General features: G+C 42.5%; 1 protein-coding gene across 2 annotated transcripts in view; it reads right to left on the reverse strand.

Annotated features, from left to right (window-relative positions):
- MYH9 (myosin heavy chain 9) overlaps window positions 1–25,635 on the reverse strand; it is a 98,662-nt gene that overhangs the window by 63,933 nt on the left and 9,094 nt on the right. For both annotated transcript variants that reach the window (XM_074941511.1, XM_074941510.1), the window contains exons 2-3: window positions 16,112–16,464; window positions 8,977–9,133 (exon numbers count right to left, since the gene is read on the reverse strand). In XM_074941511.1, the coding sequence (XP_074797612.1) occupies window positions 8,977–9,133; window positions 16,112–16,444 (490 nt within the window). In that variant the 5' untranslated portion in view covers window positions 16,445–16,464. The remainder of the gene's footprint in view (window positions 1–8,976; window positions 9,134–16,111; window positions 16,465–25,635) is intronic.

Consider the following 25,635-nt stretch of genomic DNA (forward strand, 5'->3'; position numbering starts at 1 on the left):
AAGGATCCAGAAAGTAGTCTTCAAATTCAAGGTGTACAGTAATACTCTAACTGCATATTACACACATTTCTAAAAGAACCATTCTTAACCTCTGTAGTCCCCAGATATCAGAGTGCATTTAGGTTGGTTCCAGGATCTGAAAGCATTCGCACAAAAATATATCATTAAGCCAAAAGGTGATTTTTACAAGAGATGTATGTAAAAATCCTCAATGAAACATTGTACTGTGAGATAGCAAATGGACTGTATGAGTTCTGGGACTGCTTTTGCATATGCTAGTACAATGGGCAAGTAGCTACAACCTCAGCTCTCAGAATAGCAGCCATGTTAGTCTGTATTCGCAAAAAGAAAAGGGGTAGTACTTGTGGCACCTTAGAGACTAAAATTTATTTGAGCATAAGCTTTCGTGAGCTACAGCTCAGCTTCATCCGATGAAGTGAGCTGTAGCTCACGAAAGCTTATGCTCAAATAAATTTGTTCACCTCCGCTCAGGTGGTTTTGTTTTGGAGGATTTGGTGGTGTGGAGGAAGAGAAATTAGAAGGCTAGAACAGAACATTCAGTTTATGCTAAGCATCTTAGTTACAGAACATCCTAAAAGGCCTTTATCACCCACTTCCTCTGCATGAGCAACTCCGATTTTGAGCCTGTACATCTCCATAAAAGGAGAAGTAATATAGCTTTCACACAATGGTGACATCATCTTTCCAGCTAAGAGGAAGTGTATCTGAAAGGCAATGGCTTGGCTTGCAATCCCCAGCCTATAGCTGACTCATTAAGGCAAAAAGCTTAACCATTGCTAGATGGTACCGCCCACCTCCTAACCACTGAACATAACGTCTGGCAGAAGACAGGCCAGAGAAAATGCCTAGTCTTCTTCGTTTCCGTTACTAAATGCTCCTCTGACACTGCTGCTAGTGCATGCAGTCCAATTTAAGCAACTGACAGGCTGACCAAATGAGGGGATTGAGCTGAAGTGAGAGCGCGAGACTGATTTAGCCTTAAATGAAAAGGTTTGATCCATGAAGCACTTCAGTCCTGCACCCTCTTCACACACACCTGATTTTACCATGTAGTCTTATTACAGCCTTCCCCCCCCCCCCCCCCACAGAGAGCAGGCTCCTTTAGGGCTCTACCCAGTGGCCTTATCTACACTTGCATTTTATTTCCAGTTTCTCCCCACAGCCACTCCATTGATGTGAGTGTAGCACAGCCGACCAGTGGTATTTGAACATGCATGCCATCTAGCCAGGTTGCAAGCAGGGTTAGAAACACTGTGGTTAAAAAGCCAGACGACAGTCTATCTTATCACTCCAACTGGGAAAAAAATTTGGAAGGAAAATGTTAGTGTAGACAAAGTCAAAATCCAAGATCCAAAACCAGAATTAATATGAAGGTGACCCTGGACAGGGATAGCAACAGAACTTCTAGGAATGGACAAGGGAAGAATCAGCTGAAGTTAAGTCTCAGCTTCATGCTATCTGAAGCTGAAAGATTTGTACGAAAAAGTTAAATATACACAAGTTGTTTTATCTATTGATGGAAACATCTAAGCTTATTTCCCCAAGACATTCTTGGACCAGATCCCAGATCCCCTCCTCCAGCATTCCATACCTGAATCTGGAAACAGCAAAATGGGAAAATAAAAAGGTGTCTACCTGAAATTTTACGTTACACAAATGTTTGGGGAGTTCTGAAAGGAAAAAAAATTGTATGCATGCTCCTGTGCTCATGGTGCCAATATCATATTTAGCAGAGGAGCTGACAGTCTGGGCTAAAGTGCCACATAAACTGGCTAAAATACTTCAGCTTTGGTTTATAAGAACCAACCAAAAGGTGCGTAGTAAGCAGCACAAAGCAAATGGGTAAAGAATTTTCTATGTTCTTTGCTTGAATAGAAATGGTGTTTCAAAGCAAAAAGACACTTCCAAATTGGTTACGACTCCTGAGTGCAATCTGAGAGAAGACAATCCCCTATAAAAAACATTAAACTATGGAAATCAAAAGCTACATTAACCTTATCACCCAATTCACATGTAGACACCACTGAAAAGAAACATTCTGTATGACAAGCAACCAAAAACTTAACAATGCCTCTTGCTTTGGATTATTGTAGAGCCGTGCACAAATTGCCAAAGAAATCACTAGTAGTTTTCCTTCCATTTTAGTGGGAATTTAACTGGACCCTTCCATGCTGTTAAAAAACCAAACCCACACACAACAACAACTAAAACCCCACACTCAGTCTCCCATAACCCACAGTTCTGCTGCCACCTCTAGCAACTGAACGGCTATGTAGCTGGTGGAGAACCAGTTCAGACATTTACTGCATAGCAGTCGCCAAGCGTTAAGCATCCAGGGACATACAGGGGGAAGAGCTCTCTTAGGGGAGCAGACAGTTCCACACATACAAGTCTGACAAGAAGATGAAATGCTGGTTGGGTCAGTCCAGTCAAACTAAGCAAAGCCAGAAGTGTCCTGTTTACTCAAAATTTAGGAAATATGAAAACATCTGAGAGTTATAAACTAAGTAAAAAGAACAGGAGTACTTGTGGCACCTTAGAGACTAACAAATTTATTTGAGCATAAGCTTTCGTGGGCTAAAACTCACTTCATCGGATGCATGCAATGGAAATTAAGTAAGAAGATTACACACACACACTGAAAAAACGGATGTTGCCATACACACTATAACGAATAAATAAATAAAAATAATAAAATAAAAAATAAATAAAAAAATAAATTGTTTAATCTCTAAGGTGCCACAAGTACTCTTTTTCTTTTTGCGAATACAGACTAACACAGCTGTTACTCTGAAACCAGGTGAGATCAGAGAGGTGAGCTATTATCAGCAGGAGGAAAAAACCTTTTGTAGTGAAAATCAGGATGGCCCATTTCCAACAGTTGATAAGAAGATGTGAGTAACAGTGCAGGGGGGGGGGGAATAAGCATGGGGAAATAGTTTTACTTTGTGTAATGACCCATCCACTCCCAGCCTCTATTCAAGCCTAATTTAATGGTGTCCAGTTTGCAAATTAATTCCAATTCAGCAGTCTCTCGTTGGAGTATGTAATTCATGCTCAAACTCTACAGTATCAGACCAAGGGGACTTGATATTTCCTATGAAATGTGGCAACTGGGGAAGGGCCTCTGAAGAACATCCATCTCCCTTCCCAGAGAGGGATAAGGGTGTTAATACACCGGACCCTCACTAGAACACGGGATTTGTGATCCATGTGCGGTATTGCATTTACATGGGGACCGCATTAAAATGAACTGAAATTAAACTAATTAAATTTGGGATCCATGGCCGCGACCGCATTATATGCGAATTCACGCTATACAGACGTGCATTCTAGCGAGGGTCTGGTGTATTGAGTTTAAACACTTGTGATTCAATTAATCATCCATTTATTCAAATTCATGGAACGGCCACTACAGTATTTTCTTTGTCTTAAACTCTAGAAGTGCCACATGTAACGTAAGAGTGACATTACTTGATCAGTTTAGCTCTCCTACAATCCAGTTTGACAGGCTATTTTTCCCACCCACTTTGTGCCTCTTAGTGAGCCACTTGCAACAGTGTCCTCTTTAAAAGGAAGCTTCTGCACAGCTCTGATAAGACTCCCTATAGAATCTAAAGAGGTTACATAGACTTCTGCACTAGGACAACTTTAGGTTCTAGTTTAGACTATCTAGGGGCATTCCTCCCCTTAAGGTAAAATTTCATTATTTGTATCTGAAGCTTCAGTACTTCAGGGAACATTTACACTGCAAAACACGTCCATGACAGTGAACATCAACTGACTCTTGTTCACACTACCAGGCAAAATAAAAATAAATAAATAGCAATGTAGATGTTCCCATTTGGGCTCTGAGACCCAGGGAAGGGGATGGCTCTCAGAGCCCAAGCAGGAACATCTACATTGCTATTTTTAGCCCCATTGCAAAAGCCTGAATCAGTTGACCCAGGCTCTAATACTCATTGCTGTGGGTTTGGTTTTTTAATGCAGTGCAGATGTACCCTTGGATATTCCAGTCCCTTTAGCCCTTAGATTGGCTAGCTCCCAAGTGACTACCAGCCGTAAACTGGCTATTTAAAAATCACTGGGGGCTAATCTATGGAAATCAAGGAGTGTTTAATATGCCCCATATTTTTAAGACTCTTGTCCAATCCACTGCTAAAAACCCAACAATTGATCGCTGAGACGTGTGGGAAACAGTCTCTCCCTGCTACTTGTTCTGCCTGCTGAAGTGAGACAAGCTGGCAGGGAGGGAATAGACAGAGCCAGACCTGAGAGGTGCATTAGGAGCAAAAAGCAGCAACACTCTTCTAGGGAGAAGTTTTGAAGAAGCCATTAGGGACTAATTGTACTCCCTGTTGAGCCCAAATGTTGTTGCCAAGGTTTAGTGTGACATTTCAACAGTCATTTTGTGTGGTTCTTTAGACATTGGTGTCATGTCTGGACAGTCTGGCCCAACATCAGTATTTCACAGAGAAGATTCTTCACCAGCATCTTGAGCAGGTGAACAAAGCTTCCCAACTAGCTTGAACAGACTCCATTCCAACAGCTCTGAAATGCCTTTTCCAAATAGATCTACTGAAGATGCTACACTCAATTGTTTAGAAATTTAAGGCAGATAAAAGAATTTATACACACACACGCTCCCTTTTATGCACATCTGCTGCATTAGAGTAATGCTATGCATGCTTAAGACCTCTCCATACAAAACCATTATCCTTCAGCTCTTCACTCCAATAAAGCCACTTTCTCTGAAAGAGCAGCAAAGAGTCCTATGGCACCTTATAGGCTAAACAGACATATTAGAGCATAAGCTTTCGTGGGTGAATGCCCACTTCGTTTGATGCATCCGACAAAGTGGGCATTCACCCACGAAAGCTTATGCTCCAATATGTCTGTTAGCCTATAAGGTGCCACAGGACTCTTTGCCACTCTTTCAGATCCAGACTAACACAGCTACCTCTCCGATACTTCCTCTGAAAGCATTCAAACCCTTAGGTACTCAAGGTGCCAGACACCAGGAGAATTACAGCACTTAGGCACCCTGGGTATTTCACTCCCCCACACAAATATAGTAACTATTACAGAGGAGGATTTCCAAAGTTTGTCCACAAGAGCAGAATTCTGAGGTCCCCTCTAGGCCCCATAACAGAGCAGATTGGGGATAAAAACAGCACCACTTTAAATATGGCAAATTTTCCACAATGCCTCTAGGTCACAGCAGTGCCCTGGATTAGGATTAAGTTGCTTGTGGGAAACTTATTGAACATATAGGCACTGGTGCACCTTTGGTAAGGGGGCCTCGACAGCAGCCTGCCAGAATGCCCAGTTCTGAAAGGTAGTGCATCAGCTTGAACACAAAACAAAGGGTTAAACAATTTCTGGATTAGTTTAAATCAGAATAAAAGCAATCCTTCTATCCCAATGCCTAAATCTGAACAGGCTGCTTATTAAGATACCATAAACTCAATGAAACCAAAAAAATCCAGAATCCAAACAAATTTACACATAGGCATTTCTGCTTTATCAGCTGAATGGAGTACAGTTACCTCTTGAGAGTTAACAGCTTGCTATCTTTCTCTAAAAGCATTCATACCATGAAGGATTCCCTGCATATTGGGCTCTGAAAGGAGACAGGGGCACAACCATTAATCTTAAATGCCTCCAGTCCTTGCAGAGCACTGGGCTCTTTCATCTTCTGTTCTCAGTGCAGATTCCTCCCATACCACTGGCTGCTGCATCAAACCTCCCCCACAAGCTAATCAAAATGGGAGAAAGCCAAACAGGAATGTTTTCCATTGCCCAGGAGGCTGGCTGGGACCAGAAACTTTACAACAGCCCTCCACCCTCACCCCCAATAGCAAAACCCCAGTGTCATCCCTACAATTTAGTGTTTCTGCCATTTGGGATATTTGAAGAAGGAGACTGTTGCTTTAAAGTTACTTTGCTGCCAATACATACACTTTACAAGACACCGAAACCCACACTCAGAGCCCACTAAAACCTTGTTAAATAGATAGTGTGGTCACAGCCAGCTAGCCCATCAGTTGGGAATGATTTCCAAGCCCAGCAAGTGCACAGAGGAGGGTGGTTATAGGCCACAGTTATTCTGTACTAGATAAAGAGGACCTGGAGCAATCAGCTAGTTTGACAAGACTGCCATATTCATCATGTTAGATTTATTGTGGGAAAGGGGCAACAGCTGAGAGCTCTTTGCCTCAGGGCAGGACTGTAACCCTCTTTCCTCCACCTGTTACCTCTTCCCTTTCAGCAGGCAAGGTAAATACTTAGGCAGAACTCAACACCCCCCTCCCAGCGCTAAGAAAATAGACAGACTATCATCCTTTAGCTTTGTGCAGTGAATCAACAATGCAAGTCTGAGATTTCTGGGTTTCAGACAGTTAACACTCCATCAAAGTCAGGAAGAAAGATGAGGAGAAATACTAGTGACCATTTGGTTACAAACCACCACATGCAAGGGAGCTTCACCTATCACTTCTAAGCCACAAGTGTGCGGCTCTCCACAGAACTAACTTGTGTAACTGGCAGAGATTCCATACAGGATGCTTGCTCTACATCCTTCAAGTGGTTTTGCTGTTAGTTATCAGAGGAAGCCTCTTGTCTTCTAGAATCATGTTACAATAGCATCAAAGGAATTGCCTCCATTGTTGCACAGAAGTGGAGGTGCTTCCCACAAACTGGAAGCTCTGCTAGGACAAGTCAGTAGCTTGTTTAAAGAAAACAGTTGTTGGCACTGTTGCTGACAAGGAGTAGGCAGGGAAGAGAAGGAAGCAATAGAGGAAGTGAACTGGAGATAAGAAGTTTATGGGCAGTCATGCTACTATGTAGTGAACAGAAGGCACATTTGTCCTGTTATTTGTGCAAAGAGTTTAGAAATTCCTTTGTTTAAAAGAGGAAATGAGGTTCCTTAAAGGACATGTTCCAGGCAGTGTTCTCTGGATGCAGCAAAGCCATTTTAGAGTGACAGCTAGGAAAGGTATTTGTATTTCTCAGCAGGGAATCATGTTCTTTAACAAGAAGCACTGCCTTCCTAACTCCTGGAAGTCATTGCCACCCTGCTTCCACTACTCTATGACCTGCCTACACTCTTCCAGAAAGCAGTTTTCCACTTCACCTTGAGTTATCTGTCATGCCAAATCTCCTGTGGGGCTGTACTCCAGCAGCCTTTGTTGGCATTCCTCCCTCCACCTATAAGTTTTGTTGAGTCACTGATCTGGGCACAAGGAAGCAGTTTCTTCCTGTTCCCTTCCCCCCCCCCCCCCCCCACTATCCCACTGTTATAGCTCCACTATGCTGGAGAGTTTCTGAGAAATGGAGGTCATTAACTGTCAAGCTACGCAAGTAAGGCCCTACCCAATTCACAGCCGTGAAAAACGTGTCATGGACCATGAAATCTGGTCTTTTGTGTACCTTTACCATATACTATACAGATTTCACAGGGGAGAACAGAGTTTCTCAAACTGGGGGTCCCAACCCAAATGGGGGTCACAAGGTTATTGTAGGGGGGTCATGGTATTGCCAGCCTTACTCCTGCGCTGCCTACAGAGGTGAATGGCCGGAGAGTAGCAACTGCTGGCCAGGCACCCAGCTCAGAAGGCAGTGCCCCTCCAGCAGCAGCACAGAAGTAAGGGTGGCGATACCATATTATACCATCCTTACTTCTGCACTGCTGCTGGAGGCAGCGCTGCCTTCAGAGCTGGGTGCCTGGCCAGCAGCCACCACTTTTTGGCTGCCCATCTCTGAAGGCAAGCACCACCTCCGGCAGCGGTGCAGAAGTAAGGGAGGCAATACTGCAAACCCCCCCCCCCAACCTTATGACTTCCCCCCCACCCCGTCGCAACTCGCTTCTGGGTCAGGACCCCTAGAGTTACAAAACCATGAAATTTCAGATTTAAATGTCTGAAATAATTAAATTTACAATTTTTAAAATCCTATGATCGTGAAATTGATCAAAATGGACTGAGAATTTGGGAGGGCCCTATACATAAGACCAGATAACTGGAAACGGACCAAACAGAATTTTCTTCAAAAACAGAAGAAGGAGATATAAGTTCTGCCCCTATAGGGGAAGTGACAGAAATCCAGATTTTTAATAGTGAACAGTTGCTTATGAGATAGGGGAGTTTCAGTCTCAACCCTACCATGCTGTCTTGTCCCAAGGTGTCATTATTTCAGACTGTCCATCATCTGCCTTAGGCACCTCTTGTAGCTTTGCTACTTCTGCATCCATAATCCAGATACCAAGACAGGAAGAGACAGAATAGAGCTAACTCTATATACATCTGGGCATTTTACAGGATCCCCCAACTGCAGGCTTTGATTCTCTAAAAGGAGATCACCTTACTGAGAGGTGGGATGCATACAGGATCTTCAGAAGCTTACATAAAGGATCCCCAAGTGACACCAAGAAATCCACTGGCAGTTTACCAGGAACCCATAAACCACACCTGGTTTTGCATTAAATTCTTTATATCTGAAGATGCTATGTATGCATTCTGCTAACTATAATCAGGAAACTATTCTGGTCAATGTATTTATTTTTAAATTTATGACCAGCCAATACATTGTGTCGTACTAGCAAATAAGTGTTTATCCTCCTTGACAGGATAGAACTTGATTGAGCTTTCATGCAATGAAAAACTAGTGTTGATCAGTACTCTACATCAAGGTTTCAGACCACACTCTGCTCCCAGCACCAAAAATAGCTCTAGGTTTGTCCTCAGTGAATTTCAATGGTTTTATTATAAGCGTACACACACACCTGCCCCTTCTTAGAAGGGGGACAGGAAGTTACACTGCCTAGTGACGCCTCTACACAAACACATCCTCAGAGAGGTTTGCTGTCTTTTACACTAGGTAAAATCCTAGGTCCTGAATATCATTTTGACTTCGAGATCTCACTAAGAAAGTCACTGTCCCATAGTTAGCACTCACCTTGCATCATACTCCTGTAGGCAGTGTCCGTGATTGCGTATATGTGAGGAGGCATCTCATGCCTCTTTTTGCCTTTATACATCTCCACAATCTCCTCGGAATATATGGGCAGGTTCTTGTAGGGATTTATAACCACACAGAAAAGGCCTGAGTAGGTCTGCAGAGAAAAGACATCAGTTAATAGTAGTTAGAGTCAGACAAATCTTTGTTCTTTTAAGGTTTCTTGCTTGGAGGCAGTCCCCCTTTGAGAGGTTCTACTGGGGCAGTGAAGAGAGACAGGCAGGCACAAGTCAATACTGGAAACTGGGCAACAGCTAATACCAAGTTTACCAGTATGGCACATTACCTCCTTCAAGCTACCCTACTAGGTACTCCATGCTATCAGGATGCTGTTGGGCAGCAACTGATCTATACTGGCTAGCTCACTCCAGTTAACTGCAGGGTCCATCAAAACTAGTTTCCCTGGCTTTCAGAGATCTGAAGTTTAAACCAAGTCTACACTTGACTGTAGAAAGCTTCTCCCAGAAGCTTGGGAGCACATTTTACTGTGCGCTAGCTCATATTTGTAAAGCCTGCTTACTATAGTTGTCCAGAGTATAACTGAGACCCCTGTGATCAGCTACACAAGGGAACATAAGCTGATGTAGGGACAAGTAGTAATGCGTTGCATTAAGCACCATGGGCAGGGAGGTATGCATTTTTCTTAATATATCACAGGACACCCATTAAAATGCATATGATCCCCCTGTTCATATGTATCAGTTCTTAAGTAGAGCTATCCTTTGCCAAGAAGCATGAAGTATAGAAGTCATGCTATCAAACTGATATTCAGCTGGAAAGAAGGCATACATTTTTAACATGAGTAATTAACCATTGGAACAATTTACCCAGGCTCATGGTAAATTCTCCATCATTGACAATTTTAAATCAAGATTAGATTTTTTTTTTTTTTTAAAAGATCTGTTCTAGGAATTTTGGGGATGTTCTATGGCCTGTATTATACAAGAGGTCAGACTAGACCATCACAATGGTCCTTTCTGGCTTTAGAATCTATGGCCACTGCTTGGTTAGGATCCTACAAAGTTGCTCATTTCCAGAAGAATTCCCAGTATGGGAGTCACCAAGGATTTACTTTCAGTGGTTTCTCCCTATTAAAGTTGCTGTAAAAAATTGACAGGCAGTACACTTCCCTAGATAGGAGAAAGGGAAGGGGTAGGAGATGGGGAGAGGCCCTCCACACTAAATCCTTAAGGAGTGCCCAGTAAACTATTCTTTGGATTATTTGGTGGACAGCTGATACTTCCTCCTTACCCCTTCATTCAAAACAAGGCTTTGATTCAGAGGTCGAGGCAAAATTGGTTTCTGAGAGGAAATATTTTGAGGAGCCACTTTAGTTCATTCACATACAAGACACAAACTTGTCTGGGGCTGCATTTAAAACAAGAGAATCACAAGTCCAACGTAGCTTGGAATTGATCAACACGTAAAACTGTTTTGGAGTCTCCCATTTTAACAATAAGGAAATACTTGCCACCATCACTAGCATCCATCACACCAAACCCAAATTCTGGAATTTAATTTCAACTGGCTTTAATCCTGCAGAGTTCTGAGGCAAGACAAATGTCCAGACACTTTTACTGCAATTTTAAGAGACCTACCTGAGAAAGACAGGTGTCAAGACAAGAGGAAGAGAGAAAGTGTTACAGGTTTGTTAGTACCCACGTCTCAGAATGCACTTTTTAATTGGAAAGAGTATTTTTGACAGAAGTATTCTTAGATATTTTAAGAATCCAAACTTTTCTCCTGAGGTTTGTAGTTGCTCAAAGAGCGTATAGATTTTACTGGCATGTGTTTGCGTCATAAGGCCACACTCTCATCCTTGAAATGCTACAAGAATAGTGCGCATCTGGCACATTCTACATCTTACACTTCCCTCACTTTCTCATAGAAAACTGTTTTGGTGTAGTAAAGAGTCCTTTACTCTAAGCACTAGAGGCATTTGATCAGATTTAGCCTCTTCAGATGGATCACAGTAAAGATTAGACTACTGGCAATTAGAAGGGTGGAGATAGCATCGGTTACACAGTTTATGGTCATAACCCTGATTTACTGGATGTTGCTTTCATTTTTAATAATTAGCCCTACTTGTGTGTCAGACTCAGGACAAAGGTGTTCAGGCATGCGATTTTAATCCCACACCCCATCAGTGGGCATCCACATCCATTTTCACATGGCTATAATGGAAGTCTGTGCACCAATTAGACACCCTGCCCCGCACCCAAGGAAAGTATGCCAACCAAGTTTTCCTGTGTGTATGGAGGTGGTTTCAGAATTAGTCTTGCATTGGAGGACACTAGACAACTTGCACACTATTTAAAGAATAGTTTCCAAAAGAGAAGACCCCAATATTATTGAAGCATCTCTCCAAGACGGGATCCTACCAAAGGAGTTAGATAAATTTAGCTACCTGATGGGTTAGTAGCTCAATGTTAAGAGGTATATAAGTGAGACCAAGAGAAAACTGACAAATGGGCAATCATTTCCATGCTTAGATAGCTCACTAAAATTCAGTGAACCTAACTTAGCTAAGTGGGTTGCTCTGCCACAGTAATACCAGCATACATTGGCGCTGATTCTCTGCGATGTCCAATATAGTGTTTGGACATAGAGACTATAGAGAGCTGGCATGGCTCCCAGATGCAAGTGGAAGACAAAATAGGCCCCATTATTGCATACCTTACACCAATGGTGGATCGGATGCAGTGAAGCTCTGTTCCACCACACCTGCCCACAGAATGCCCCCCAGCACACCTTTTCTTTTCCCCTAATACCAGGTGTGGCTGATGCAGCAAGCAACCATGCTGTTAAGGGACAAGTTATAGTCTAACTGGAACCTGCACAGTTGTTTTGCTGGAGTTCAAAGAGATGTTATATTGTAAACTATGCTGCTGCTTTTCTTGTGAACATCCATTGTTGCTTATAGCCACTATATGGCTATTGTAAACAGAAATAGATTAGAAGAGAATATGCCTGTTAGTCTCCCCCAGTAAGGAAACAACATACTTCTGGAGACAAACTTCCCAGACTGTTTGGAAGAGGTACTAATAAGTTAGGGAGGCAGCGATTTAATAGTTTTTTGTTTTGTTGCGGAAAGGGGTAAAGAAAAAAAATGAATAAGTAATGCTGAAAGATTCAGCTATGGATTTAGAGTTCGCCTGTGCCTGTATTAGTACAGCTTCCTACGGAGGAGTGTAAGCTGGTGAAGTAGGACTGCCCATATTCCAAGCAAGAATAGCCTGGAGGTCTGAAGCTGGATGGAAGCAGTCTGCAGCACAGGAAGAGCAGCAGTTAGCAACAAAAAGAACATTAATGCTATCAGACCAATGAAGCCATGCAGCAAGGAGAATCTTGTCGTCTCCTCCTTCCATCACCACTACCAACTGGGATTTTGGGGAGGGGGGAGGAGAGACACACACCTAAGGGCAGTCTTTTGCAGAGCAGTAATTCTCTAAGGCAATAGTTAATTTTATCCTTTTAAGTATTTGAGGTTCATAGAAGAGATACTTATTACACAGCTCTACCAATGCACACCCCTCCTAATCTGCAGCCCCAACACAGTGATCTCACTCACTTTGCTACTCCACTCTGAGTCTGCCAGCCTTACCAAGGAGTTCAAAAGTCATCTTAGTCTCTTTGGGAATGTCAATTTAAATTTTCATTTGTGCCCCAGTCTAGGAACTGAACCCAAGTTTCCAGAGATTAAAGGCTAATGCACAAAAGGTGACACCTAACAAGTTGTCTCCACTGCAGCTCTGCTTTGCTTCAGACATCACTGCCCAATATTATAGTTGTGGACTTAAACCTCACTGGTGTTTTGGTTGATGCACAGGGCAGACTAGAATCAGGTTTACTTTTTAGCAGTTAATCTACTCCTGTCAGCCTTGCAGAGATAGTGTAAGCATGTTTGACTCAGGAGACAAGAACAGTTTAGGAAGGAAAAAAGTTTTTCCCAGGGTCTAGCCTCTGCTGATGTGCTTGCTGGACTGGAATACTTGTAAGGTTCTGGATTTACATTCTGCTCTGGACCCAGGACACACACTTAAGGTGAGCAGTGAGTTGAGATGCGCCAAGATGAGCCAGAGAACATGCTTAGTACAGGAAGGGTTAAAGTCAAGCTCAGTTCAGAGAATGAAAGCAGATAATCACAACCATCAGCAAAGTCATCTAAAACCAATCATTTGTAGAAACAAATGTCTGTGACATTTATTTGCTGTTTCCAAGTTCCTGAAAGGTCTGCCACTCCCTGAACAAACATCTTAGGATATATCTACACTGCCCATGTTACAGAGCGACTGCAGCGATTAAAAAAACCAAATGAGGGGTTTAAAATTTAATTTATTTTAAAATTTAATAGCTTTATCGCCAGGAGTGCGGTTCCCAGTGTTAAAGCGTTGTCTATACTGGCACTTTTCAGCACTAAAACTTTTGTCGCTGTGTGTGTGCGCGCGCGTGTGTGTGTTTTCACACCCCTGAACAACTAAAGTTTTAGCACTGAAAGTGGCAATGCAGACACATGCTCAGAGTCCCCACTGTAAACTTAGTCTCAAGCTTTCCCATCTCCCTTCAGAGGAAGGATAGGGGAAACACCCCCTCCCCCTCACAACTTCTCAGAAACAGCCCCCACCTGCAGGAAGAGGCAGAAGCCAAGAACAACGCTGTGTTGTGTTTATGACCTTTCCAGAGATCTTTATACCAGAGATAGTTTGTGTTTGCTCTCTTCCTGTCAAGAAGATTAGTGCCCAGCTGCTGTCCAGTGGAAGGATTTTAGCTCTTCACCTTAATCTCCTGACTCACTGGGGAGAGCTGCTGGCCAATCTGATCAGCTCACTTCACTAATGGGCAGACTCATGTTTTTGGATAGATTGGTAGGACCAAGTTTCGCTCTTGCATAACGCATTACTAGCTAGGTTTAAGAAGGAAATCTCACTTCCACAAATACCCTTTGTGAAACTGGTCATATTTAAATTTGTTACACCTATGGATCATGTGACCACCTGTCTGATGCATCACTGAGGGGACATCTCAACACCTGTGAAATGGCAGCCTACTGCAAGGCAAGTGAAATATTTAACTCACTTAAACTTGACTACCTACCACTAGTTTTAAGACTTGTTAATTTAATTTAGGAGGGAAATATTATGTAGGATACATATGATCCATTTACACTTTATTTTAAAATTTAATAGCTTTATTAGGAAGGGAAAATATACCCATTTCTCAACAGTACAAGGCACAAGTACCGCTTTGATTCTGAGCTGCACGGCTCAGAAGTCACAGCCTGGGGAGGTCAAGGCAGCTGTGGTTACACAAAACTACCAATCAGCTATTCAGCAACCTAGAACAACAAAATGTACGGAGCTCCAGCCAACACCTCCTCATGATGCCCCCTGACATCAGGCAGGGAGAAGGCTGGCATGGAGCTTTTACACCAGTTCTATACCTTGAAGAACCCCCACTCCAAAAATGGTATTCTGTAGCAGCTGCCTATGTCCCCTGTACCTCTGAAGTGGCCACAGCATCAGCCAGAAGTGGAACCAAAGACTCTAGGTTAGGATCGTATTACCTAGATCAGTGGTTTTCAGACTCTCAATTTGCGGATCTCTAAAAAATTTCAAATGGAGGTGCGGACTCCTGTGGAAATCTGAGACAGTCTGTGGATGCCCTGGGGTCTGAGGACCACAGGTTGAAAACCATTGACCTCGAAGTTGGCAGTTCAAAGGAGTTCTTACAGAGGTACATGGTGGAAATGAAGATGCGCCATTTGCTGCCCTAGATTAGATTGCTTATCTCTGCTAATGGTTACAGAGACCCTCTTTGTCTTGCCACAGAAGTGGCGAGGAAGAGGACTAGGCCTCTTTGGGTGACTAAGTAGCAGGTATCTGAGAGAGACTATGGGAGATGTATTGTTAGAAACATGCTCTGACATTTGGAGAGATCAGACAAGGTACATAAGAGGTATGAATGTTACTAGTGTTCAGAAAAAAACAGTAATCTAGATTTTCTTCTTTAGAACTTCAGTAACATTAGCATCCTCAATAGGTCATTGGGCAGCAGACATAACTCACTAAAGAATCTACTTCACATTGCCTAGAGACACTGAACATCAGGACTTAATATCTCCTGCTATTCCAGCTCTGACCATTCTGCTATCACTCTGTATTGTCAAATAAGGACTAGACTATGACCAAACAAAATAGGAACAAAATTTCTCCAGAGGTAATCAGCCAGTGAATTAAAAAGCACATTACCACTGAGCCTAGTTCATCCTGTGCCCCTTGACAGCCTCTGCTTTAACAGGGACTTAAGGAATAGACTTGTGTGCTGTTTGATGCAAGTCACATTAACAGTGACATCTGAACAGGAACTACAGAACCAGTGCAGATTCCAAATCCTTATCCTCTAGTATGCCCCCTTTGGGCACATGTAATCAGTGACCTTGGCTCTTGTACCTTATTCCTTATGATTGTGCATGACTGTCATCTACAGATATCACTGTCATTTCCATGGCAACAACCCAGTAAAAGGATTATGCTGCTCTTGTAAATTTTGGTGGGAGCGAAGAGACTAGAATCTAGCAGTTCAGATAGACACTGTTCTCGGGTACAGGATGTTTGTTACTGGAGAGGGCACGTGCTAAAAACCTGAATCTCAGAGGGAGATTAGAGCCAGCTTGGCATTAGCATTCCCTTCCATTGAGGTTCCAGATGTGGGAAAAGCAAGCCAGATGTTAGGTATACATCCAAAATGGGGTTTTGTTATTATTTAGTACTGTTTTAATCAGGCTTCCTGCTTTCCAAAGTCTCTTTTTTCTAGCCAAAAACAAGTTAATGATATTCAAAACATACTCCAAACGACGACACTCGAATGCCAAAGTCCAACCATTTCACCACAGCATTCCCTGAGATCCATTCTACCCAGGGGAGAGTTGTGGGGCTGAAGCAGCGGTGTCACATAAGAGTTTCATACGGGGCAGTGTAAGGTTAACTATAAATGTTTGGGAGAAGTTGGTTGCAGCAAGTTTACATGGAATCCCCATAAAAGCCTCTCCCCCCCAATACAGAAGATTGTTACTTACATAGATGAGCCCTGAGTAGTATCTCTCCTTCAAGTTGTGCAGCACAGAAGCCTCATTCAGGCAGGTCAGCTCTGCCATATCTTCCACTTTAGAGAATTTGGGTGGATTCATCTTCTGGATGTCATCTTTGTTTATTCTCACTTTCTTTCCATTTTCTGCCAGCTCCACAATGGCCTCATCTCCCACTTCCTCCTTCAGACTGGCCGCCTCAAATCCATTCTTCTCCGATGGGACCCACACCAGTTTCTTGGCTGCCCAGTCAGCCTGAGCCAGAGGGTTGTTGATGAGGTTTTTGTCCACGTAAAGGTACTTATCAACGTCTTTTTGAGCCATGGTGATTTATAACGAGGGACCTGCCAGAACAAAAAAAGTCAAGTTTTTAGAATTTAAGCAGCATTATGAACTCTTAGAGGCAAATGGACTCTACGCTGGCTTAGGTCCCTGGCTATCAGGGCCTCCCCCACCTTAAGTTTCATTTCAGTAATCACAGGTGGTTTGCAGGAATTACACACAAGGTCAGGGTTTCTCTTCCTAAAATGACAGGAAAAGAACAGACTGTTCAAACATTGTGAGTATTTAGCATTTGGAAAATATCTATTTTCTATTCCCTAGCAAAAAACAAGTTAAACTGAAATTAAGCTTGTAAACGTGTTAGACAATTTGGAAGCAACAATCCCTATAGTAACTTACTGACAAACACCTAGATAACTACTTGTTTCGCATTGCAGTTAAGATCAGATTTCTTGACTAATATCACCACTATCTAGGCTGTTGACAATTCACTGCAGAATAGTTTTAACCAAACTTTTTAGCTCTCTCCTCACTCCCCCTCCATTTTGAAGTCTTTTTGGTATTTCCTGGTTCACTGAAAAGGTGATATTTGATGTACTTCAGCATTTACAAATGCCATGGATTGCCTGGGTTGAGCTGTCAGTTACCCTTTATTCCCTGAAGATATCCCTAAGTGTCCCAAGATACATTTTAAGAAGAGAATTTAAAAGGCAGATTAAAAATACACCAAGTGCTCCCCATAGCCAGATTATGGTACATACCCAACACAAATCTGGGTTTAACTCAGTTTATTTGTGCTCTGTAGGTCATCCTTACAGGAAACTACTGTTGAAGATGTTATCAGGGTACAAAACCTTTCTGGGTTAAGAAATATTATGGTCACTACCTTGTTTAAAGATAGTGTTTTTGTAGCAGTGACATAACTGAGGCCTAGTGATGGAGAGTGTATAAAACAAAGTAATTTGGATTTAATCTTTCATCAGAACTATCAGAAATGCTTCTGCCAAGAGGTTTCCGGTTCCTAAAATGGGATTTATGAAAGGCACCACTTGGTTGGTGAATCAAGATTCTAGTGCACTTCATGCACCAGGGCTCATTAAACCAAAGAAAGCCAGACACTTCACAAACACACCAAAAGCCTTACCCCTTAGAATCGGTGCTCACCAACTTGTCAGTCACTTAACCCACTCTGATTTTATGCAACTTTGTCAGAATTTTCAGTTAGTCAGAAAAGAGAAGACAAAAAGGAGAAGAGGCAGGATGGTCTGTGCATGCAATAGGAGGCTGTCAAATATTGTTACAACAGTTCCTCTTCAAGTATATAAACAAAGCTTGCAAAGCCAACTAGGCAGCATTCCGGCACAGCAAGAGTTTCCCAAAGAGACAACAGGAATTAAGAGCTTCACTGCAGGAGCAATCTGGCCCCAACATGCATTGGGATCAGCTTAAAGCCTAGCATCCCAGCATTAAGCACATGTAACAGCAAGAAAAGTCTGGAAAAATGCCAACTATGGTACAGATCGGCACTGAGACCCAATCCAGCAATGTGCACGCATGCAGGGAAATTCCTTTTATCAAATGGATAATTGTACTCTTGCTTTGTACTGAATGCTGTACTTGTTCCTGCTCTGCAAGTTTTGTAGCCAGCAATAAGGATCAAGTAGTCCACATATAGCAATATCACTTGAACTCTGATTTAAAATGTACATCTTAGACCATGAATGCAAGGAATTAAACAAGCTAGTTTTAAGAATACACTTGAGTCTAGAAGACTAAGACACAAGCAGGGCCCTTGTGATTTGATAGTATTTTAGGTTTATTTCTGCAGCAAGACAGGTACAACTTGCAGTAGGGGCACCAAGGAGACATCCCATTACATCCACTGTTGGCTAGATAGCAGCAGGAGCAAAGGTAGAGTAACAGTGTTTGCAATCCTACAGTGCTTGGACAGTGCACACCTGTAAATGAGGCCATCACTAAAATGAGAGCAAGTTGTCATTCCAGTCTAGAACTACACCACACTCCAGGACATCTGGCCTGAGCGAATACACAGGAAGGGGAAAGGAAGTCCAGGATCTTTGAAGAATGGGTTGGTGATTCAGCATGAGATCTTGCAAATCTCAGGTGGCCTTGGATATTTGCTACAGACTGTAGGCCAGCCAAAGGGTTAAAGAGAGAAAAAAGGAACTAAAACGTTCATTGTGTTCATGATCGTATCAGGTTTGGCAAGGCAACAGATGTATTCTAACCTCCATTACACAGCTTCCTGCAAATGTAACTCCCAAGAATTTAACCAGTTGCCTTTTTTGGCTATAATCAAGCAGGACACCAGAGGCTGAGTGCTTCAGCTAAATTAGGATTCCTCAGGAAATGATTAAACTGAACGTAATTAAGCTATCTGAAGAGCTCTACATTCAGCCTAAAATACATATTCCTGACTCCCTTTTCACTCAGAAGATACATTTGCTACAGTCTGGAGATTTTTCTGCCTCACATTTTGAGGTAGAGATGAACACCTTTTGGCTAGGAAATAGGACCACAGGTCAAAAGACACCTCACTCAGGTATGGACCCTTTCACACCCAATGAAGAGGATAGCCACATTAAGGAGACTGGTCAAAATCCTTATTTCAGGGTTTCTCCTCCTCCATCTCACACACAGTAAGACTACACTCTTCAGCAGTGAGAGATGGTTAGAGTGTACAATACCATTTGATAACTAGCCCTCCTAGCCCACGGCTTCAGCATGTGCAGTACACTTCTGCCTCCATCAGTCATTCCAGATTGTGCATTGTGCAGGAGGGGCATGTAGAAAAATTAGGCCTCCTGGAATAGCCATATTACACACACAATACAGAAATTAATCTGATGGCCAAATTAGGAGCAAATCCATTCCAGTGCTGGTGTTAACACTAACGCCAGGACTAAGAGGAGGCTGTTTACACCTCTAATTCCAGGGCAACCCTTAGCACTGCCCTACCTTGTGCTTCCTACCACAAGTATGGGGCTCACAGGAGGAGGGAATTGCCTAGACAGAGGACTGCCCGAGTCACATCACCTACTGCCCCCATCCAATCCTTCACAGCTCCAGCCGGCTTCCGACAAGCACCACAGTATCTCCTGCACCTGGGACCTCTGTGGCTACGTCTACACTACCGCGGTAAGTCGACCTATGCGACGCAACTCCCGCTATGTGAATAATGTAGTTGGAGTCGACACACCTTAGGTTGAGTTACCATGGGGTCTACACTGCAGGGGGTCGACTTACCTTACTCTTCCCATCGGGGGGGTAGAGTATAGGGGTCGACTGGAGAGCGATCTGCTGTCGATTTGGCAGGTCTTCAATAGACCTGCTAAATTGACCATAGGTGGATTGATCTCAGAGCATCAATCCCTACTGTAGTGTAGACAGCCTGTGATAATGCAGAGGTCCGCTGGGCAAGTGTTATTCCCTGGGAGCCTTAAGCTCCCAAATTCTTTGCAGTGGTGAGGCCATTGGCCAAAAAAATTCATAATTACCCAAGTGTCTGGAAGACTGACACCAGCAGAAGATCCTAGTTCAGAGAGGGATGTAATTATTGAGGCCAGCTATGTACAAGTACCCAATGAACTTCAATACTAAGAAATCCTATACATGGCTGAGTATGACAGATATGAAACTTTATATATTCATGAGCACGGCTATCACAACACTCTGCTGTGACTATAGGCTGATTTCCACGTTCTGAATCCTCTTTGCAACAGAAGCTGATCTGGTAATTAGAGCTAGAGCATCAACACAAGCAGTCAGGTTTAAAAGCCAAACAATTAATGGTTGTGGAAAAGACACCAGCTAGTAGTGTTGCTCTGCAAGTGGTTTGTTTGCTCAGTAATTTGTTTTGGGTGTAGACATGATTGTGTGAGGCATGGACATTTAGCTATACATGTATATTGGGCGATATAGGGGATTATTGTGCTGTTTGTTGCAATACAGCCTATAGACAACAAAGTGTCATGATCAAGATTTTTTTTTTTTTTTTTTTGGAGTTTAAAATTCTCCTTCCTAGTGTTTTCAGAAATGGTACAGATCTATTAACACAGTAGTTCCCAAACAGTGGTCCATAGTAGTCTGGAGAGCAGGTTAGTCAAGTGTTTGCTTTCTTTTATCCAGGTGCCAAATCACATTGAAAGAAAGTTACAAACACATTCTTGTCATGTAAGTAGTTGTGTGATCACCACAAGGATATGGTGCAATTTCAAGCGGAGGAGAAGTGGTCTCCACAGTCATGAAGGGAGGGGAGATGCCCACAAGATATGAGGGTAGTCCATACTATGAAACAAAAGTATGAGAACCCTGTATTTATGTACTTCCGTCCAGATTCTTTTGAGCTAGGGTGACTAGACAGCAAATGTGAAAAATCGCGACAGCAGGTAGGGCGTAATAGCCTATAAGAAAAAGGCCCCAAAATCGGGACTGTCCCTATAAAATTGGGACATCTGGTCACCCTGTTCTGAGCTGACTGAACCAAACATTGCTTTTTAGTTAAGACGCTATCTGTCCCCCTTAGGAACTAGGAGGCAACATGCATTTGTCTCTTAAACACTTTGGTCTACACGGGAATCACACATACTGAAGTTTGCTTTAGGCTCTGTACACATTACCACTTACCGTGGTACAACTTACATGGCTTGGGGTGTGAACAAGCCACCCCTGGAGCAAAGTAAGTTGCACTGACCTAACAATGTTGTCCACACCAGCGCTTGGCAGAAGAGCTGCTGCTACCCACGGGGGCTGGAGTAATTAAGTTGACAAGAGAGCTCTCCCCCACTGGCTTAGTGCATCTGCACTAGCGGTGCAGTAAGCTCTGTAGTGTTGCCATAGGTTTAGTCTTCCCATGGATTTCCAGCTTTAGGGTTTGAGAGTTAAGGACGTTCTCTTCCCCACAGCCCTTTACTCCAGTAGGACTATCAGGTGCCAATAAAGCAATTCTACAAATTGAAACTCACCTTGGCCAACCTGAAAAAGATCTAAAAGTTGCCCCCTTGCTGAAAGCCATTGCCTCTAAGTTTCAGAGCTAAGAACTGTTTCGAGACCTTTCAAAGAAGCCAGCATTATCTGTTTGTAATTTAATCTTCCAGAACTATTTGCATTACCCCCACTCCCCCAGTGTTTACTTTGTCAGCAGCCACAGAATTGTTATTTTTGGGATTGAGCTATTGCTCACCAAGATGGGCTTGGACTACACTAAACTATCTAGGTAAAAGCAGAAGTAAATTAGACTGAAAATAATCAAAGAGCACTAACAGGAGTTTTGCATCAGATTTACTGTAGTACTTGGAGTGCTGGTTAAACAGCTAGTATTAAACCAGGAGACTTCTGGTTTGAGTCTTCCAAAGCTTTCACTAACTGGAGATTTCCAGACCAGCCCCATAGGTGCTAAAACAGAATTTCTAGGGAAAAGGATTTACCATGGTGAGGCAGATTTGTCTCCTTTCTTAGTGGAGAATAGCAAATAAAGGGAAACAGGTTGGTCTTGTAGTGTAAGTCTTGGACTGGGACCAGTTCCTGGATTTGTCACAGATCTCCTGTGTGGCCTTAGGAAGGTCACATGTACATCAGCTCTTTATCTGTAAAATGGGAATACTACTTTCCTACTTTAGAGCCTTATCAGGATAACTTCATTGATGTTTGTGAGGTGCGCTGGTATGGGGCCATAGAATACCTAGGTAGAAGTAGTGTAGTGTCTGAAACAGCTCACTGTAACAGATCATCAATGTACATGCTCATGATTGGAGCTTGTACTTCCCTTTCTACATGCAGGAATGATTTGTCTGGAAGCTTACCTTTTGATAAATTTAATAGTGTCTTACTAGATGACTCAGAAAATTTAATGGGAAATTATCCTGACAGGTGTGTTTAGTGACCTTTATGCCAGCATTGTAGAGACAAGATTAGAAAGAGGGGAAAACGAAGATTAGCTTGTTTTAGGTAAGTGTCACTGTCTGATAAAACAGACTCACTTTGTATATGCAGTTCACATTTTTAAGTTGTTCATATATTTGAACAAAGTTCACAAATGTAAGTCATCAGTTCTTAGTTGAATTGGCCTACAAACTACTCTGTAGTTACAACCCACTAAATACATCAGCTTAGGACCTTCTATCAAGAAGGGCAAAACTCCATGTCTTGTTGGCATGACAAGACTCTGTCATTAGAGAACTAGTTTTACCGGCTGATGAAGATACAATTCAACCACAGCTAAAAATCTCTTCCCAGTGGGAGAACTTGGATACTCTTTCCTAATGTAGAATGTTTAAAGAATCTGACCTTGAATAGCCTGACTGATCTGAAACATTCATCAATAGACATGATAGGAGTCCCATTCAAATTTATGATCTGAGCAGTCTGTTCTTGCCTCGGTTCTGCTGATAGAACTATTTCTCCGTCCCCAGCCATCTGAGCATAGTTTGTCAAAACCAATCACTAAAAGATAACCATATTTAAGAGATCTAATTATATAGCAGATGGTGCCGAACTGGAAAGTGCAGTATGTAGGTTAAGCAAGTGGTGAGAGTGTTAAAATGCATCATGTGACTATGAAATGAAAGCAGCTTCTTGCAAGACTGCAGTGTCTACTATTCATTGTGAATGTTCCTCTGAATTTACTAAGCAACTGTTTGGCCTCAGATCCTTAGGACTGATTAGTAAAGGCATAGAGGACCCGATGGCTAAGTGAGTGGAAAGATGAACAAGGGAAGAGCAAAAACAAGGTTATACCCAAGTTTGTAGGTAGGATTGTAGCTTGAAACCTCAGTTATCACTGAAGAAGCTACATTTAGTATTTCATGTCTGTTCCTAGGATAACAATTTTCTGGATCCAACTACTAGCCCATCAAATTCAGTATGCTCGATAACATATATAACCTGATGCTACAGACAAAGCCAAAAATCACAGTGCACTCAGTCAACTGTCTAATGCTGTAGACCACAGTGGGGGTGGGGGCAGGAATTCCATCTTGACTCTACTACACAGCCTCCTTAGAATTTAAGAGGTTCTTCATTATGTTATTTGTACTACTGCACATTAAGTGCAAGGGACAGCATTAATATGTGCCCCTCTGCCCATGAGAAAAAGTCATCCAGAAACTTTGAGGGCATTTTGGCATCACATATTCAGCTGGATAGAGTATAGGAGGATGGGGCAATAAATATGTGAGGTATCAAGAATCTTAGTGACAACAGGTTAAAAGGAGCTGGACTAACTGGAGGAGAGGGTTAAACACCGATGAGAAATTTTAAGTTCTTGGGTCCAAATATAGCAACTTCAAGACACTGAACCACTTCTACCCAGCTGGAAAATTAGTTCATTTCATATGTGCACTACCTGATTTATACAATGTTTAGGTAGTGAATGGCAAACTGGATTCTGGAAGTGAATAGTCATGTCCAGAAAAGAGATTTCTTTCTACCGTCTCTCTACCACACAACAAGGAATTTCTCGGATATGGTAAATCTGAACTAGTTGATTGTCAAGGTCAATCATGAGATAGAAAGACAAGAGTTAGTGTGTGTCTTATAGGTTCCCTTGAAAGGTCTCCAGCAGGTATTTGCAGAATGATGAATATGGGATACATGCTTTCGGATGACCACCTTTAGAATTCTCTTAATTTGATCTCAAGCACTATCTGGTAAGTGCATGAAGCAGCATTTCCTCACTCTAGAATAGTCCTTGTCACAGGAGGGTTGCTTTGGGACAAAGGTTTTAAGTAGGAATTCCCAAAATACACAAATCATACAATAGTAAGACACTACCATCACAACTTATCTGGGTGATGGCAATGGTCAGTCACATTTCCCACCCCACGCAACACTGTTCAAACTAAGTCATATTACACTTTATAGTTGAGATAGTTGAGTCAAAGCTAAATAGGGCTTACAAAGCACACGCTGGGGTTTGAATACCAACTGCTGCTCACAGGGAGTGGCCTTGTCCTAACTTCAAGATCAGTCCTAAATCCAGCAAATCTAGGCTGGCTGCCACCCAACACTGTTCACTTGAAATAAATATTCCAAGATCACTATCGTGCATTATATGCTTTCTGCAATTGTTGTTTCTTATTAGTGATATACTGTACATGCCTTCTCAGCAAAGGACAGAATCCCTCTCCCAGAGACAGAATGCCCACAAGGAAAACATTCCAGAGGGAGAACACATACTTCATGACCACTGGACAGAGTAATCCCACTTACAGAGACAGCAGTAGTTTACAAAACTGCAGCCCATCCCTGCTGTTCAAATGGTTTTGCTGGGGGATTGTTGCCTCGAGAGTCAGAACAAACAGCAAGAACTTTGACCAGACGTGTAGAATTCCTCAGGAATACTGCATTAGAGGGTGTAAGGACTTTCAGACAGTTTTAGCCCCTTGTTATCTCTGGGTCACTTTTCTCCCTTCTCTAATACTTTGCATTAGGCCTAATGAGACTCTTTGGTGCTCAAAAAAGTTTAGTCAGATGCTTTAAGCCTGAGAACCCTCCAGCTGCTCACATTATCGTAGTAAATACATACATTTGCTTGTCGGGGGGGGGGGGGCAGGGATTAAGTTAATTACATCTAGTTTGAAGACAGTGAAGAAAAATAAGGCTGGCTACTTTTTGTGAAGCTATAGGGCACAAGGTCTTACCAAGGAAAATATTGGTACAGCCTTATCCTGGCCTGTAGGTACAGAAATTGAATGCAACAGCATGTCAGAGAACTTGTTTTTACCATCCATACCAATAATATTTCAAATAAATATTTTAATTTTTCCCTATCCATATAGAATGAAAACTTGAAGTTGTTTGGCAGCCATGTTCAAATGTGATTTCTACAATGGAAACAGAGTCTACGTCTCACCAGAAACACTATGGCCAGCTTGCTAGTTGGTTCTACTACACTATGACAGTCTATATACTAGACCTTTGTGCCAAAAGTTGCCCACCTCCGTTTCAAATGACTCAGCTCCACCATTGATAGCGACTGTGGAAATGTTGGACAGAAAAGCCTAGCATAGCTAAGGCTTACAAGATCCAAGTTTGATTCTCAACACCACTCCCCATTCAGGCAGGGATTGGGAGACCCTCCCTTGGAAGCAGAGGTGAGCTCCAAAAAGAGGACTCATTAAGTATCTTCTGGCCAGGAAAACAGCCAAGACACTTTAATAGAAAATACCAAGCAGCCTTGAGGCTCAACAGGTATGTAGGGGCCAAGTGAAAAC

This window comes from Natator depressus, chromosome 1 (assembly GCF_965152275.1).
Source record: "Natator depressus isolate rNatDep1 chromosome 1, rNatDep2.hap1, whole genome shotgun sequence".
Taxonomy (NCBI): domain Eukaryota; kingdom Metazoa; phylum Chordata; order Testudines; family Cheloniidae; genus Natator; species Natator depressus.